The sequence below is a fragment of the Pseudochaenichthys georgianus genome, chromosome 22 (genome assembly GCF_902827115.2).
Source record: "Pseudochaenichthys georgianus chromosome 22, fPseGeo1.2, whole genome shotgun sequence".
NCBI lineage: Eukaryota > Metazoa > Chordata > Actinopteri > Perciformes > Channichthyidae > Pseudochaenichthys > Pseudochaenichthys georgianus.
Genome location: NC_047524.1, coordinates 34,335,842 through 34,352,539, shown reverse-complemented (window position 1 = coordinate 34,352,539; position 16,698 = coordinate 34,335,842). Strand labels below are relative to the sequence as shown.

The window sequence follows — 16,698 nt, the reverse complement described above, 5'->3', positions numbered from 1 at the left end:
CCGGTTCGGCTTGCCGGTACGCAGCACTAGTTACACCCCTACAAAACACCACAGCATTTCACAAGGTTCTATTTTGGCCCCTGTCTTATTCTCCATCTTTGTAAATGAACTAGGAAATGGGATAAACCCAGCACGGTTTCATTTCTACGCCGATGATACAGTTGTTTACACAGTGGCTTCCTCTTTAACTCAGGCTATAGAGCTTCTACAGGATGCTTTTAATACACTGCAACACTCCTTGCTAAGGCTAAGACTGGTCCTTAATGCAAAAAAGACCAAGTACATGACCTTCTCTTGCTCTCGAGCTAATACAGCTGTCCCTCCGATTCTTACACTGGAAGGGACATGCCTTGACAAAGTAGCATCCTACAAATATCTGGGCATATGGATTGATGAAAAGATGGCCTTTGATGTTCATATTGGGAACCTACTGAGAAAACTTAGACCTAAACTGGGCTTTTTCTTTCGTTTAAAGAAATGTTTCCCGTCTGAAGCCAGGAAGAGAATTGTGCAGAGTTCCTTTCTGTCTGTATTAGACTATGGCAATGTGATCTATATGCATGCGTCTTCCTCCCTGCTTAAAAAGCTGGACTCTGCGTACCATACTGCTATACGTTTTGTAACGGGTGCAGGCTCTCGCACCCACCACTGCACTTTGTATCAGTCCTTAGGATGGTCCTCTCTGTACCAAAGAAGACAATCACACATGTTGATTTGTATCCTTAAGTCATTGCTAGGTAAGCTGCCCTTATATATCTCCAGACTTCTGTCCTTTTATACTTGCTTTTTTAATACCAGACGAGCAGCAAATGGGATGCTTTTAAATGTTCCTTTGATGCAGTCAGAGCTTGGTAAAGCTGCATTCTCCCACTATGCTCCCTTTTTATGGAATACGCTGCAAGTAAAACTTTGTCTAGAGGCACTTCCTACTGTAAATGCTTTTACAGGTATGCTACTTCATGAAACATGTACCTGTTTGACCTGATGCTATTGCTGATGTGATTATGCTTCTTGCCACTGCACAAATGGCCTTCTGTATTTATATTTGAATTGTATGTTTTTTTTGTTTAATGCCCTTGTTTTATGTTGAAACTTGTTGTGTGCCGTGTTGGTCAGGACTCCCTAGAAGAAGAGATCTTGTATCTCAATGGGACATTCCTGGATAAATAAAGGATGTTAAAAAAAAAACACTACAGCATTTCACATTGGACGGAAAGGGTATTCCTTTAGGGCAGGGGTGGGGAACCTTTTTCCTTTCAAGGGCCATTTCAATTTTTTCAACATCCTCCGAGGGCCGTACAAATGATTGACCTCTGCATAAAAATCACAGCACATTCATTTGGCCTTTCTTTCATGCTGTGCAAAGAAAAAGCAACCTCTTAATCCAGATATCTCACCATGACTCGCGCATGCATGCACGTGCACGGAGTGGCATGACCACCAAAACAGAAAGATATGGACACAAGATGTGTGCAAATGTATTTAATTTCCTATCCATGTGGACATGATTTAAGTGGGGGGGGGACCTCCTCTAGGGGGGTCCGGGGCATGCTCCCCCGGGAAGATTTGTTTTTAAATATTGAAGTTGAAAGCATCAATCTGGTGCACTTTGAGAGCAAAATGAAGAGATCTATGGAAACATCTCTCAAAACCCAGATGAAACAGAACTGTAAGCAGATTTACTTTTTCTTTATGGATATTTTACAAATCACTCTCCTTTCAAACTGTATTCTTGTTTATTAATAACAACTTTTTTTTACTGTCATATAGTATTTTATACCTGTTTACTTTATTCTCTTGTTTTTTGATAACTATAATGATCATATAAAGATGTGCCTTTACCTCACTGGTTGGAGAAAAAGCTTCTTATATTCGTTAGCATAGCTAGCTAACCAGATGCTAATAACAACACAGTTATTGACTGTATGATCAGAATGACAGATGAGCAGATCGCGACTGGGTTTACAACTAAAGACACAGCCACGCAAAAACTGCGGCATGTGTAGCCTACGGACTTATGGGTACTGCAATTATTTGAAGTCCCGGAGTGGCGTTCTGGTGCTCTCCGTCAGCACTGCACCCCTGTCAGACGAGACATATATCACGTGATGACACGTTAGGCTCGTGTTGTGTTCAAGGACCATGACCGTTGCCAGGAAAAACAGGCACTTGCTTGTTTAATTATTTTGCAGTCTAGATTTCTTTAATTTGTTTTCTTTTTTGCGTGTGTTTATAAATTACCTCGAGGGCCAAACCAAATGGTCTCGCGGGCCGTATACGGCCCGGGGGCCGGAGGTTCCCCACCCCTGCTTTAGGGAGAACACTTCTTGTTTGTGATTGGACAGAGCCAGCCAGAGAAGCACTGCTGTGATTGGTTGTTTTTGCTGCCAGTGAAGAAATGACTTTTCGGCCCAATCCCAAACCACTCCCTCGACCCTACCCCTCCGTGATGGAGTGAACTCCGTCTGTAGCCACACTCGCAGCTCAACGAGGCTCCTCCTGTCAGATGCAGGGAGTAAACACAGCAGCAAGCTTTGGGACGGCCTCCCCTCTCTCCGGCAGAAACAGGAAGTGCCGTAACTGTATGTAACAACGGTTTCAAATCAGCATCTCTTAGACCAAAAATGTAAATGAATAACTAAAATAAAAGTCCAACACTTTTCCCCTGGGCACACCTGGTTCTTCAAAAATAAATCAAGAGAAAAAATAAATGTTGAGGGCTGGCAGTGTAGCACTTCACATGAGAGGTAGCGTCAGGTCACACAGGTAGAGGCAGGCGGTACCTGCAGCTACATGACGGCGACAGTATAACCTGCGTGGGTGTATCGTAGTTAATAAGGGGAAACCATGACAAATAGTATTTGGCACAAAAAATGATTTAGAAAAAAGTGAGCTTCTGTGTTTACTTTTCTGTGTGCTATACACCTCGTTGATTTCCTCTCAGCCTGTATCTACTTCCTCATGTTCACAGCCAACAGTAATGATGGTGTGTCTTTTCAGACCAGTACATCAGCACCATGGGAAAGAAGAGTCGAGTGAAGATTCAGAAGTCGGGCTCAGGAGCCACCCCGGTGGTGACCCCCAAGGAGATGATGAACCTGATCGCTGAACTGCTGCAGAGTATGTTGCATCCAGGGAACCTTCTTTTCTTTCTCTCTAATCATATCAAATCAAATAAAAAGTCAGCACATATGGAACATTAAGTTACACCAATGTTTCTTCCAGTAGATTGTAATCTTACTCAATAACACCATTTGTTCTATTTGGGATTATGTTCCTGCACACCCACATAATAATAACGTTGCTGGTTTCAATTATATCTGTGGTTTACCTTTTTCAGTGATGCATGGGTACGGGCGCAGTGGGGATAGGAATCCATCCATTTGACTGGTCAAGCAGCTGCTCAGGTCCAAAGTGACAGTCTGCACCAGAACTGACCTGTCGCACAGACATCAGGGAGGCAGTTTGCAAGGAGGCCCGTAAAGATATTGGCAGCTGAAAGCACACTCACCTAAACAAAGGCCCAATTCCAAACTACCTCTTGCACCCTACCCCTCCACACTTCCACTCCACGTATGCGTGGAGGGTCCGCCACATTAATTGCCGTTCCAATTCAACTATTGGGGACGGGGAGTGGGTTATCAAGCCCTCAAAGGATCTGCATCAGTCCTACCTGACCGACCCACGCTGTGTGTGTCCGTCAGGAAACACGCCGTTACAAATGGTTCCAGCAAACATTTACTGGTAATCCGCGAAACCAGATAGACATTTAATATCGTCATACAGATGTAAACAACCTGATGGATAACTTTTGTTTTACTTTAAATCATATCCCCTTGTCCAGTCTAGAAAAAAGGTAAAGGTGTGTATTTGATACTAACGTTTTGTATATTTACAGACTGATTCAAAAACCAAGCAGCTTATAAACATCATATTTAAAAAAATAGAAAGAGGTTTACAAAAAGGAAACACCATTTAAGATTTTTTCAAAACATTTCTAATTTAAAAAAAAAATTCAAAATAATTGAAATTGCGTTTCCTTTTTATAAATTATTATATTATTTTATAAATTATTCCTGTTTCTGCCAGAGGGAGGGGAGTTTGTTCCAAAGATTTCTGAAATAATGGTGCCTCGTTTAGCTGTGAGTGTCCCGACAGCTGGAGTTCACTGGAAGTGGGTAGGTGGCGGTTTGGAATTGTGCCGTAGTTTTGTACCCTAAACGTAGTTTTGCAGTCAGCGGTCATATCCAGGTGTTGTGCATCAGTCTTCTTAAACAGTACAGTGAGACGACTTTCACCAGAGGCCCATACAAACCAGAGCCAGTGTACATCTGTGCAGTTTATGATTTAGTATTGATTTGCTCCTAACGTTGTCATGGTTTGGATACATTATGTACGGTATTTTCATGTTTACATGTCCTTGTTAAGATGTGTGTTGGCTGTACTATTAATTTAAACATGCAGTTGTTTTGTTAATTCCCCAGAATGCAGCAGTGCAGCCCCCTCTGCTGGTAAAGAGTGGGAGGAGTACACCCAGATCAGAGGCCTGGTGGAGAAGATCCGCAAGAAACAGAAGGGTGAGAACATGTGCATGCCGCTGTGCACACACTATGTATTTCAAATGAATGTTTTGAAAACCTTATTCCACAGGATGTTATCAATATTAAGTAATCAGCAATATTATATTTCAAGTCATTTAAAGTAGGGCTGCCCCCAGATAGTCCACTCAACGTTAGTCGGCTGAAAGACCTACTTGACACATTTCTCCTCAGAAGGGGTCTTTCTGAGTGTGCAAAGGATACTATTTCAAGGTTCATTATTACAGTTTGATTTGAAGCACAACGTACCATGATGTTACAAATGTTTTCTTTCTTAGCCAATGAAACTGAAACCATTTTGAGATCATAATATATCATAAACGCGCAACGATTAGTCGACTAATCGCCTGCATGTATGGCTATTGGTCGACTAGAAAAAGCTTTCTTCGAGGGCAGCCCGACTCTGAAGTAATGCATCAGTGGATGGAAAAGAGATACTTTGCCCCTTGTGTTCAGGTATGTCTACACTCTTTGACGGCAGCAGAGATGACTACTTCCCAGACTTGATGTCCTGGGCTCAGGAGAGCGGGGCGTCCTGTGACGGTTTCACAGTGGCCAACTTTGGAACAGAAGGCTACGGCCTGCGGGCCACCAGAGACATCAAGGTGAGCTCCACTCAGTGGGGTTACCTTTTCAACATCCCCAGCACTCCCAACACTCCCAACACTTCCTCAAGTACCAGTTCATCACTATAAAGAGACGTGTGTGTCTGTTGCAGGCGGAGGAACTGTTCCTTTGGATTCCCAGGAAGATGCTGATGACTGTGGAGTCAGCCCAGAGCTCTGTGATGGGTGAGCGTGTGAGATGATTACATTAGAGAACCTAAACATTCTGGCTCCCATAAATAAAGCATTTAGAGCAGGGCGAAAACAGCTTCTCCAAAAGAAATAATGATTACATTTCATGAAAGGATGTATTTTGTGATGATTGTAACATACTATCTTAGACTGGTACATTTCATATAACTACATTTGAGTACATATTTCAAATGTAAGACTCTCCTAACCACACAGGGAACTTCACTGTAGCACATCTTGACAGCAGTAGCCAGCAGGAGGCTCTCATGACTTGAACAGATGTGTTGTGAGATAGGAAGAACGTTGTTCTCGTGTGTGCAGATGTCCTTCTGTGCACACTACAATACAAAGCAACAGGAACACGTATGAGGCAGTGTGCTGCTCTCCACAATGGTGAATAACAGCGAGCGGATGGTTATTAGAGTAAGGTAGAGATAAACAGAATCACACGCAGCCTGGTGAGTGTTGCCTGACTTTAGAAGTGTGTGGTCGCGTTCTGGTCACCTTGCTCAGCGCTACTGCTCGTTACAACTTGTACTCGCTCAGGTTAATCTCGCCCCCTCCGACGTAAGCGTGACGTATTGGTTCTTGTTTTTTGCCGGGCAGCCGAGTGGGGCCAGCTAAGAACCGGTTTGCATACATTTCACATTACATTTCACTTGTTAGACGCTTTCATCCAAAGCGACATCCATTCAGTACTGTGGGCGACCCCCACGGGAGCAATTTGGGGTGAAGTGTCTGGCCCAGGGACACAACGACATGCTGACTGCAGTGGGACTCTAACTTGCTACCCCCTGATTCCAAGTTCAGCACTATCCACTGAGCCACAGCCTCCCGGCTCCGCTGCGATGGAAACAGGAAGAACCAGAGCTTAATCAGGCTCTAGCCCAGAACCGGCCCCGTTTCCACCGCAGTGGAGCTGGCTCTAAGCACCGTAAACCGGTTCTTAGCTGGCCCCACTCGTGCCCCTTTTCCAAACCAGTTCCAGGGAGTTAACTGCAGACTAAACTCCGTGGACGAGCAGCACTACAGCGCTCGGTAAATGCTGCTGAACCACATGAACCACGGCACTCAGGAGAAAAGTGTATCCTGGAACTGATTTGGATCTCTCTGCCTCAGGTCCTCTCTATTGCCAGGACCGGATCCTGCAGGCCATGGGCAACGTGACGCTGGCCTTCCACCTGCTGTGTGAGCGGGCCAACTCGGACTCATTCTGGCTGCCGTACATCCGGAGTCTTCCTCAGGAGTACGACACCCCGTTGTTCTACCAGCAGGACGAGGTGCAGCTGCTGCTGGGCACACAGGCGGTGCAGGACGTCCTGAGCCAGTACAAAAACACTGCGCGCCAATACGCCTACTTCTACAAACTGGTACAGGTGGGCACATGCATACTGTACATTCAGTCATTTGATGATATCAAATAGAAATATAAGCCAATCATTGGGTGAGCATTCATATGGAAGCCCAGAAGATAAGCTGACAATATGCAGTTCATACGCCGTCCTGTTACCCCAGCTACTATATAAGTACCCTTCTCCCTGGCACGGGTGTTACTGTCACTAATATTTGGGTTTTATTATCAACATCCAGAACTACTCTACTCGAGTTGCTCTAGATCTGGAACTGCAACAAAAGGGTGTGTCAGCCACGTCCTCCCCGCATGCCTACACCCTCCTCACTCAATTGGGTTGCCGTTGCGGATTGTACCGATTCAGTGTAGAGGGCGATCTCCTGGACTTTAATCTCCCGCATCTATGTAGCAGCCCAGATGGAGAATAGTACTCTCTCCTGCCTTACATTCCCCATCACGTCCAGGGGGGGGGGGGGGGGGCGAGGCTCAGTTGGAGAAGAGGAGAAGAGGCAGAGCACAGCTGAACAGATGCTCTGCTATATTGCTATTGTTAAACTGAGGATGGTGGTCACTGATACAGTATCTTTCCTCTGCTTAGAGTTTGCCCGGCATATGAACATTTTAATTTAATGTATGAGAAACATTTACATAATCAAGATCAGCAGTTTGATTTAGTTTGTGAACTTCTCACATGATCAAACAAACACACACATCACCATGGAGATCTGAAGACAGTGGTGATGGTATGTGGTGACATACTGGTTACCAGGACCAGACAACAGATAGTGGGATAATAATCTCAACATATGCTAATGTCCCAATTATCAAACTGCAGCATGGTGAAATGACAGCTCAGAACTCCACTTCCTGACGCGCTGCTAACAGAAGCACCGACATTAATATAACAATGCTTTTGATTTGCAAGGTGTTTGTTTTAATGTGATGATGAACTGGCAGGGGAAGTGATGTGTTGCCTGACAAGTTATCAGGGCACATTTCGTGTTAGGCTTTTGAGAGACTCGTTTTATTTGAAGATGACTTTACCATGCGATGTGAGTGGACGTCACTAGGTGGCGATGTTGTGTTCCTGATGAATTGCTCTCACTGAGATCTGAGGAAGAGTGCTGCTCCAGGTTCAAATGCACACACACACACACACACACACACACACACACACACACACACACACACACACACACACACACACACACACACACACACACACACACACACACACACACACACACACACACACACACACACACACACACACACACACACACACACACACACACACACACACACACACACACACACACACACACACACACTGTGGCATGGTCTGAATGTTGTGTTATGGTCCTGAAGGGTGTCACATACTGTCCCATTACACAGATGTAGGATTGTCTTGGCGTCTCATGTGAATGAACTTTCGGAGCTGACCTCAGTGACCCACAGCTGTGACATCACATCCTGCAGCAACCATTCATGATGTTAATGAATAGCAGGGGTGTAACGGTTCACAGAAGTCGGTTCGGTTCGTACCTCGGTTTGGGGGTCACGGTTCGGTACGGGTTCGGTACAACAAGAAAAAGCAAAAAAAAGTCCCAAATGCGTAATTCCAGGTTTGTTATTTATTTTGAACAGTAGTGCAAGTTTCAGTTTAAAAATAAGGAACTCTAACATTTTGAATAATTAACTGTATTACACAGTTAAAAACAAACCACAAACAGCATCACACACTCAGATGGCCATATTATCTATAATGGCTGATGTCAAACAAAAAGGTTTCATCAAGCTGTAAAACTAAAAAGAATGTCTTGAAAATATTACATCATAAATAATAAGAAAGTGTTTCCAGAGCGCAAAGCCGTTGAAAAACATTTGCCAAAAGCTTCCGTTATTTCTTTTGGTCTCTCGGCTCTCATGTCTATTGGCTTCTTAAAAACAGCGGGGATCAGCTGTTGAACAGCTGTTGTCTTTTGCCGGGCTCCGGTGATTGGCAAATCTGGGTGATGCCTTCTGATATGATTTAGCATGTTTGGCGTGTGTTACCATTAGCATACCGCACCGCTATCGAACAACGCCGACACAGTGTCCTCGTCCGATCCACCACTCGCACACTTCATCGTTATTGTAGTCCACAGGGAACCCGAAATGTTCCCACACAGCTGATTTAAAAGAAGCAGGTGGGTTCTAGCTCCTGTGTGTTATCTGAACTCGCCATACTAACTTTTCTTCTTCTTGTATTTTGTTCGTTTTGTTGTGTTTTCTTCTTGTTCTTCATTTGTTGTTTAAGGGCGGCTGGCAAACAGTGATGGTTCGGGACGAACATGGATACCTCTAGACCCCTAATGAATAGGCATATTGATGGATACAGATTTTATCAAGAGGTTTCTCTAACATGTTCTCAGATCTTGTGTGTGCCATTATCTATAAATATAGATGGTTTGACTTTTGGAGCTGAATGCTAATAACTTGTAACTTAACGTGTGGAAGGAGAGTGGGTGTTGTCCACAGGCCGGTCTGTAGAGCGGGGCAAGGAGGGGCAAAGCAAATGCATTGCACCGAGCATCTCTCCATTGAAATAGGATTTTAATTTTTAGAATTAGTATATCCACTATAGAAGATCAATATTCGGTGCCTAATGTTGGTATTGAGGCAGTCTGGCACAAATAAATGAATGTATGGAAATCATTGGTGTAAAACCTGGAATCGTAGTAATCACACTAACATTGTGCACGCACGCACAGCTTTATGCTGCGCTTTGCTTGAGATGGAGACTGAGCAAGAAGGGCTCATGGAGGTGTGTGTGTGTGTGTGTCCTGTCCCCTCATCTCTGGTACATCTCCTTTCTTAACCCACGCAAACACACACTTTCTCTTCCCTCCTGGTGTATCCCTCGCTCCAGATGACCGGGCTGGAAAATTAGCTTGTCACATTGGCTTTGAATTGAATTGACCTGAATGTACCTTCCTCGAGACCCCCTCTCGCCCCCCGCCTCCCTGTCCTCTGTCCTGTCGGTCCGGTGTGTGGAATGTATGATCAGCCGCACAGACTGGTATATGCTGATGAACACAGACAGCTACAGCCACTTCCTGCATTCCCCCCAACACAGAGATGTGGTGGGGGGGGTGTTTGTGACCACTCAGGGTAGAACAAGTTGCTTTAGCTGGGTTCTGGAGAAAAGTGACTTTCTGCTCAGACCAGGGGTTTCTGAGTCTGAGACTTGAGTTCCTATAACCAGGATTCTGAGGAATCTAATTCATTCCGAAATTGGAAACTGAATACATACATTATTTGAGTTTTGAAAGTCTGTACTTTGCGGCCCTTCCTAACTTTGAACATTTGCACATCCCTTTTTAATATATATTATTTCACATTCCTGCCGAAATATAATGATTGTATTACATTAAATATTTGCAGTTACATAACATGTATCTCTTCATTTTCAAAATCAATATTCATTCTGTATGTCTAAATAATTCCAAATATATCAGAGCAAAACAACGTAGCAATGACCCAGATTCTGATATCACCCTTAGAGCCATCCGTCTTTACCAGAGTAATAATATTACTTTTGTCGGTAACGGAGTAGTGTAACGCGCTACTTTTATAATTCAGTAATCACACTACAGTTACTAACATTGCCCCGACACGCGTCACTTTGTTACTTACTAAAATCAGTCATAATCATCACACTGACAGACGAGGGGTTTCCGCCGCAGGTTTATATGTACGTAATCTGCACGCGCATCCACATCTCCACGTGCAGTGCTCATTAAACATGGCTGAGTCAGCGATAACTTTCGAGGGGTGGAGGCAGTGGCGGTACTAGACCAATTTGACTTGGGGGGCCAGTTATTTTCTGAGGGGGGCACAATAAATGCAGGACGAAAAAGAGAACTAGACAGTATGAAGTAATTGCGCATAAGAAAACAATGCAATACAGTTATTGGTTTTTGTTTCAGTACACTTATTTATTTCAGATAGATCTTATAGTTATTACTGTTAGCTTCAGCTTAAGTTATCGTGCAATGTTTACACTAACACCATATTTATATACAAATAAAGGCAATGAACAGTTACATCTCTACTTTACATAAGGGTGTCTGCACATTACAGCAACAAAATCCTGCGGTTTTTGGCAAACCGAGTACCAGAAAATATACATTTAAAACTTTTCATTGTTAGGGGGGTCAGAGGTCAGTGTTAGGGGCACTGGCCCCCCCTGACCCTCCTATAACCGCCCCTGGGTGGAGGTATGCCCATTATTTTGAGTTCGTCCGAAGAAGGTTTGAGGTGCAAACTGTGTCCAGGCCAGAAGCTGTTATCCACTGCTGTAAACACCACGTCAAACCTCAACACACACCTGCAAAGAACACATGCTAAGGTGAAGCTAACGTACAGCTATTTGTTGTTTGTTTATATCACGTAGTCTGTTCTTCTTCTATGTCTTCCGGTTGTTGCCTGTTTTGAATGACGAATACACACTACCGCCGCCTGCTGGTAAGGAGAGTTATTGCCACTCACGCATGCGCAGTTCGTACGTGCTCGGCTGAAGTCTTTGCGGTGTCTGGTTCCAGTGCGACACATGGCCCACACGCAGGAGAACACGCCGACGCAACAGCGTGAGCAGAGATAGACTGCGCAAAATATACAGATAGCAGGAGACAGAGGACAGCCACGGTCAGATAGCAGGAGACAGAGGACAGCCACGGTCAGATAGCAGGAGACAGAGGACAGCCACGGTCAGATAGGAAAACATTCAGGATCTGGATCAGTCGTCTTATGCGACAACTGAACTAAAGAGAACATTTGAGACTTTAGTCTGCGTGATCTGCCTGCAGGGAGGGGCGGGTCGGCCCTGCGAGTAAAGTAACAAATTACTTTATGTAGAGAGTAACGAAGTAGTGTCATATATTACATTTTTTTTAATAACGACCCCATCTCTGGTCTTTACTAGAAATACTTGACGTCAACTAATGGTATTGTTGGATTATCCAGGAATCTTCCACGGTTGAATAACATATAAAATATCAAAAAGATAACTGAAATGGAAATAAGAGTGTTAAAAACAAACCTCTCCTCCCTTTTCGGAACTCTACATCTAGAAATCATTCTCTGGCCAATAGTTGTTAATGTTTTGTTGAGCAGACAGACTGACCAACAAACCAATGAACAGCATCACAGCATCTTTGAGGCAGTTCGCCTCACATTCACCATCACTGGTCACTTTGTTTAACCTGACAACCTGTAGGCTCCTATCAGCGTCACTGCTGGGTGCCCTGTGTGTAATGTATACACACACACACACACACACACACACACACACACACACACACACACACACACACACACACACACACACACACACACACACACACACACACACACACACACACATATATATGTTCAAATAACCTTGAACCTTGATATATATATATGCACTTATAGAGGGGACCTTTTTTTGAATATAATCTTTTAAGAAGCTCACTTCTTCCCATTATTGTGGTGAGCACATCATTTCTGGGAGGATGTATTAATGTCATTCCCCCTAGACTAAAATAAATGTTTGTATTTATGCACAGATAAAACAGACAAGATATGTTATGTTGTGTTAATGGGTGAGTTTTGAAGTGTGGACTAGTCTCTCCATGTCCTCACGAACTGTCCCTGGCCCTCAGAGGGACAGAGATCTGTGTCCGCTCTAACCTGGGGCAGTCAGGGTTACCATCAGAGCCACATATGATTTATGTTCAAGTCAGACTTAAAAGAAATGTATTGGTACATGTTTGCAAAATTACAAGATTATTTAAACTATTCTGATAAATTGCAAAACTCTACATCTGACTCAAAAAAGGAGCAACTCTCCAAAAGGGATTCCTTTATCTTAAACATATTGTTCAGGTAAGAGGTGCTCGGCAGCATGTGCACATGAAGGGCTGAACACAAGCCCCTTTCAGATGGATGGACATGTGAGGAATATAATCACAATATCACTTCCTTTGATTGACTAACGCTGAGTAACAGCGTGTGCTCTTCCGCTCACACTCTCTTCTACTCTGTCATCTCTCTGCTTTTCTCTCTTGAACTCTTTCCTTCCTTCCATTTCATTTCCCTCCTCTCCGCCTTCTCTTCATTATGTATCCACTGAACTGTGGTAGGTGTTGGCTGTGGCTTTCCATGGAGACACTGCTGGCATTGACAAAAATACACTCTCCATCTCACACACTCTCATATATACACACACACACCTGTTTCAGGCTGAATTGATTAGGCAGATGTATGACGGCTGCTGGCCACAACATGACTTGTCCCCTTGTGTGTTATGAAGGTTTGTATGCATGTAAACAGTGTGCAAAACCCTCAAAGTACACCCTGTAGCGAGTAAAACTCTAACACAGAGTACCTCCCCAAAACGCCTCGTTGGAGATACGCCATTGTCCATTGTTTACTTCCTGGGTATTGTGACGTAGGAATGGCCAGTTGCCGCGCCCAGAGCTAAGGCAGAGAGTGAAATTCAGTGAATACACGTCGTTTACAGATGCTGTGAGAAACCAATGTGAGTTTGGAAAGTTGCACAATATAAATCTATTCTAGTAGACGTCAACAATGGAACTATGATCAGTGGAAATGGCCATGGGACCTTTAAGTTGACTGATTGATGTGAGGGGGCCAGTATCACACTACACACACAGTGCTGGACCCTTACTCCCAGTCCTCCTTGTTAGGCGTCCCTGTCAGGCAGCCCCCCCCCCCATCATGCCTGTTTAATAATATTCCTCATTCTGATTTGTGTGTTTCCCTTTCTCCCCCTTTCCCCTCCCCTCCCTCCCCAGACTCACCCCGCTGCCAGCAAGCTGCCCCTGAAGGACAGCTTCACGTTTGATGACTACAGGTCAGTGTGTGTGCAGAATGAGTCTGTTTCTACATGGTCTTATCATTTACTATATCTTCTTGTGTTTCTACAAATCTGTCCCTGTGAAGAATATAACATGGGTATTGATTCATAGGTTTGGCCATCATTCCTATTGGTCATAACAAAAGAGAGAGAAACTGACTGCAAACAGTCAAATGTAAACGTCATATTATTCTCTGTATGTGTGTCCACTCAGACATGTCCCATATGAAGTCTTTCTCCAACGTTTAGGATGATGATCTTAGTGACACATTTAGATTTGGATTGCTCATGGTATAATTCATTTCTTAAAAGGGCCTACAATCTTCAGGCAGTGAACACAACCTGCTTGCTCAAGCATAGTACACCACTTTTGATTTCAAAAGATAACCGCAATCATTTGGAAACATGTCTTCTTACTGTCAAAGATGAATGAAATAAAAGGATACTTTAAATTGTACATGTGGACGTTTTTGGAACAGTTTACAACTAACGATGTCCTTTAGTGTTCCATCAACGCAGTGCAGATCATTTAAAATGTTGATTATTAATTGAATGATTTCCCCCCCGCTCCATGTTTATATAAACTGCCTCCACTGTAAGCTTCACTCAGATTTCCAAAGTCTCTCCTCCTTCCTGCTTCTCTCTTCCACTTGCTTTGCTGCTTCTCCATGGTGTTCACTCTCCTTCCATCCTCCCTCATTTCTCTCCATCTTCATCTGATGCAAGGCTTCTCCATTTGGCAATACCAATGTTGACCTTGAACACTGACTGTTGATGTGTGTGCAGGTGGGCGGTGTCTTCAGTGATGACACGGCAGAACCAGATCCCCACTGAGGACGGGGGCCGCATCACTCTGGCCCTCATCCCCCTGTGGGACATGTGTAACCACACCAATGGACTGGTAACCTCTTCATCTCACACGTCCATACATCAGTGTTGTTTTGAATAACAGCAACATGTTTTCTCTGAGCGCTGGTAAAGGTTGAATGAGTACAAGTTGATGTTGATCTTCAGATCACCACCGGATACAACCTTGAGGATGACCGCTGTGAATGTGTGGCCCTACAAGACTACAAAGAGAACGAACAGGTGAACACACTGCAACATATGTTATGCACTGAAGCAATCATACACCAGAGGCCGTTCTTGAACGTGATTATTGGTACGACAGTACTGCGCCTGTACCGTACGCCTGTACCGTACGCCTGTACCGTACGCCTGTACCGTACGCCTGTACTGGAGTTCAAGAACGGCCTCAAGTGTATGATTGCGATTCTATAACACAAACTATCATTGTAATCAACAATATCGTAAAATAATTTCATAATGTGGGCTAATTTGCTCCCAAACCTACACTTTCTGCTTGAGTTAATCTCCGTCAGAAAGAAGTTCCTATAAAGTAGTTCCCTTGGTAACGCTAGCCGATCAATCGAACACTCCTGCTTCCCCGGTTACAGTTATTGATATAATTATAGTAAATAATATATTATTAACCAATTTATTGAAAACAATTTATTGACAACAATTCTTGAATTAGGCTATTTATTTATTTATTTACATATTTAACATTTTGGCTTCAGAATGAAGGTGGATGTTCATGCTGCCATTAAAAGTGCCATTTTTGAAACAGCTCCCCATGAACTCCATGCCAGACTGTGTGCAGGTGGTGCTGTGGTGTTCACGGGTAGGTTATCGGAAGAGCTTTCCTCCAGTGGCCGTTTCATGGCGTGTCCCGGACCGGCAAAAAGCGCGTTGCTCCACATCTGTCTGTTGTCCAGAGATGGAGCCCAGTAGCTGCGAAGCGATGACTCATTGTTATGCCCGCTAACGGACATGATTTCTCTGGCCTCCAACCCTGCCTCCGCCAGCCGCTGTATGCAGGTGCTTCTTTTTCGTTGCCCAGCCCCTCTGAGTGACTTGATGAGTCCGGCGAACGCGTGTTTGATCAACTCACCTGCAGAATCTCGTTTAACAACGAAAGATTGTGGAGTGAGTTTCCTCAGGCCCTCCTTTCCCCTTCTTCCGAAATGCAGTTGGGTAGCGAACCACACCTGTAATGTAATGTAGGAAATGTCTACTGTAAAAACAATTTCCTTGCGGATCAATAAAGTAGCTATTATTATGCTATTATTCTTATTATTACCTTGTTGAGGAGGCCCCGTGGTGTGTTTGGGTCCATGGCCCGGGACTTCCTCAGGATTTGGAGGTCCTCGTTGGTGATAGCGGGATGGTGTTCAGTTTTGTCCTGCCCAGCCCTTCTGAGTGACTTGATGAGTCCGGAGAACACGTTATTTGAGGTGGTAAACTCATTGTCTTTCATCAGACACCATGCCCGGCTGTACGGAGGGTCATTAACGAAGCGGTTGATCCCAGCTCTCAAACCGACATAGGTACTAATAGCGTACTGCTGGCCCTTAGTGTTTCTAACACTTCCATAAAACTGGCGAAGTAAGCTGTTTAGCTCCGGGTTGGACACTTTTCCGAAATCCACCATTTTCTCCTGGGTTTTTAAGAACGCTTTGAGACATTTGACAGCCCAGGTAGTTGACGCCAATGTACTCTTTTCGTTGCGACTTTTTTCCAACGCACTCAGCTCGTCAGTTGAAACAGCCGCAAATCTTTCGTTGGTTTTGTGGTCTGTGTCCATGTCCAAACATTAATCAATACTGAGGCCCCCCAACAAATCAAAATTAACTATAAAATCTGACATTTTGTAGCTAACGATTTTCCAACGAGAGACAATGTAACAGTGTAACGGCTGTGTGTCGCTATGGAAACCACTACTTCTCCGCTGCTTTCTTGTTCCAGTTTGAAAAGCAAACTGCAGGCAGTTTGCTTTTAGGCCCAACGGTATACCGTTTTTCTCAGACGCGGAGGGATACTGACTTGTTGTGAAAAGGCACGTTCTATTTGACCGTTGTTTGATCGTGGAATCAAACACGCCTATTGACCAATCAGAGAGCTTGCTCACACCTATGTGTTATAGAATTGTGTATTTGTTAATGTTTGTAAAAGTTAACACACAGTGCTGAGCTGCATTTCAAGTTA

General features: G+C 44.1%; 1 protein-coding gene across 2 annotated transcripts in view; it reads left to right on the top strand.

The window, feature by feature from the left end:
• setd3 (SET domain containing 3, actin histidine methyltransferase) overlaps positions 1 to 16,698 on the top strand; it is a 33,591-nt gene that overhangs the window by 7,154 nt on the left and 9,739 nt on the right. Inside the window, exons 1-9 of one of the 2 annotated variants that reach the window (XM_071207145.1) lie at positions 665 to 737; positions 3,001 to 3,120; positions 4,485 to 4,577; positions 5,055 to 5,203; positions 5,317 to 5,389; positions 6,515 to 6,771; positions 13,589 to 13,647; positions 14,437 to 14,551; positions 14,665 to 14,739. In XM_071207145.1, the coding sequence (XP_071063246.1) occupies positions 707 to 737; positions 3,001 to 3,120; positions 4,485 to 4,577; positions 5,055 to 5,203; positions 5,317 to 5,389; positions 6,515 to 6,771; positions 13,589 to 13,647; positions 14,437 to 14,551; positions 14,665 to 14,739 (972 nt within the window). In that variant the 5' untranslated portion in view covers positions 665 to 706. Of the gene's footprint in view, positions 1 to 664; positions 738 to 3,000; positions 3,121 to 4,484; positions 4,578 to 5,054; positions 5,204 to 5,316; positions 5,390 to 6,514; positions 6,772 to 13,588; positions 13,648 to 14,436; positions 14,552 to 14,664; positions 14,740 to 16,698 lie in introns of those variants that run through there. The other variant, XM_034111516.2, reaches the window with a different exon arrangement.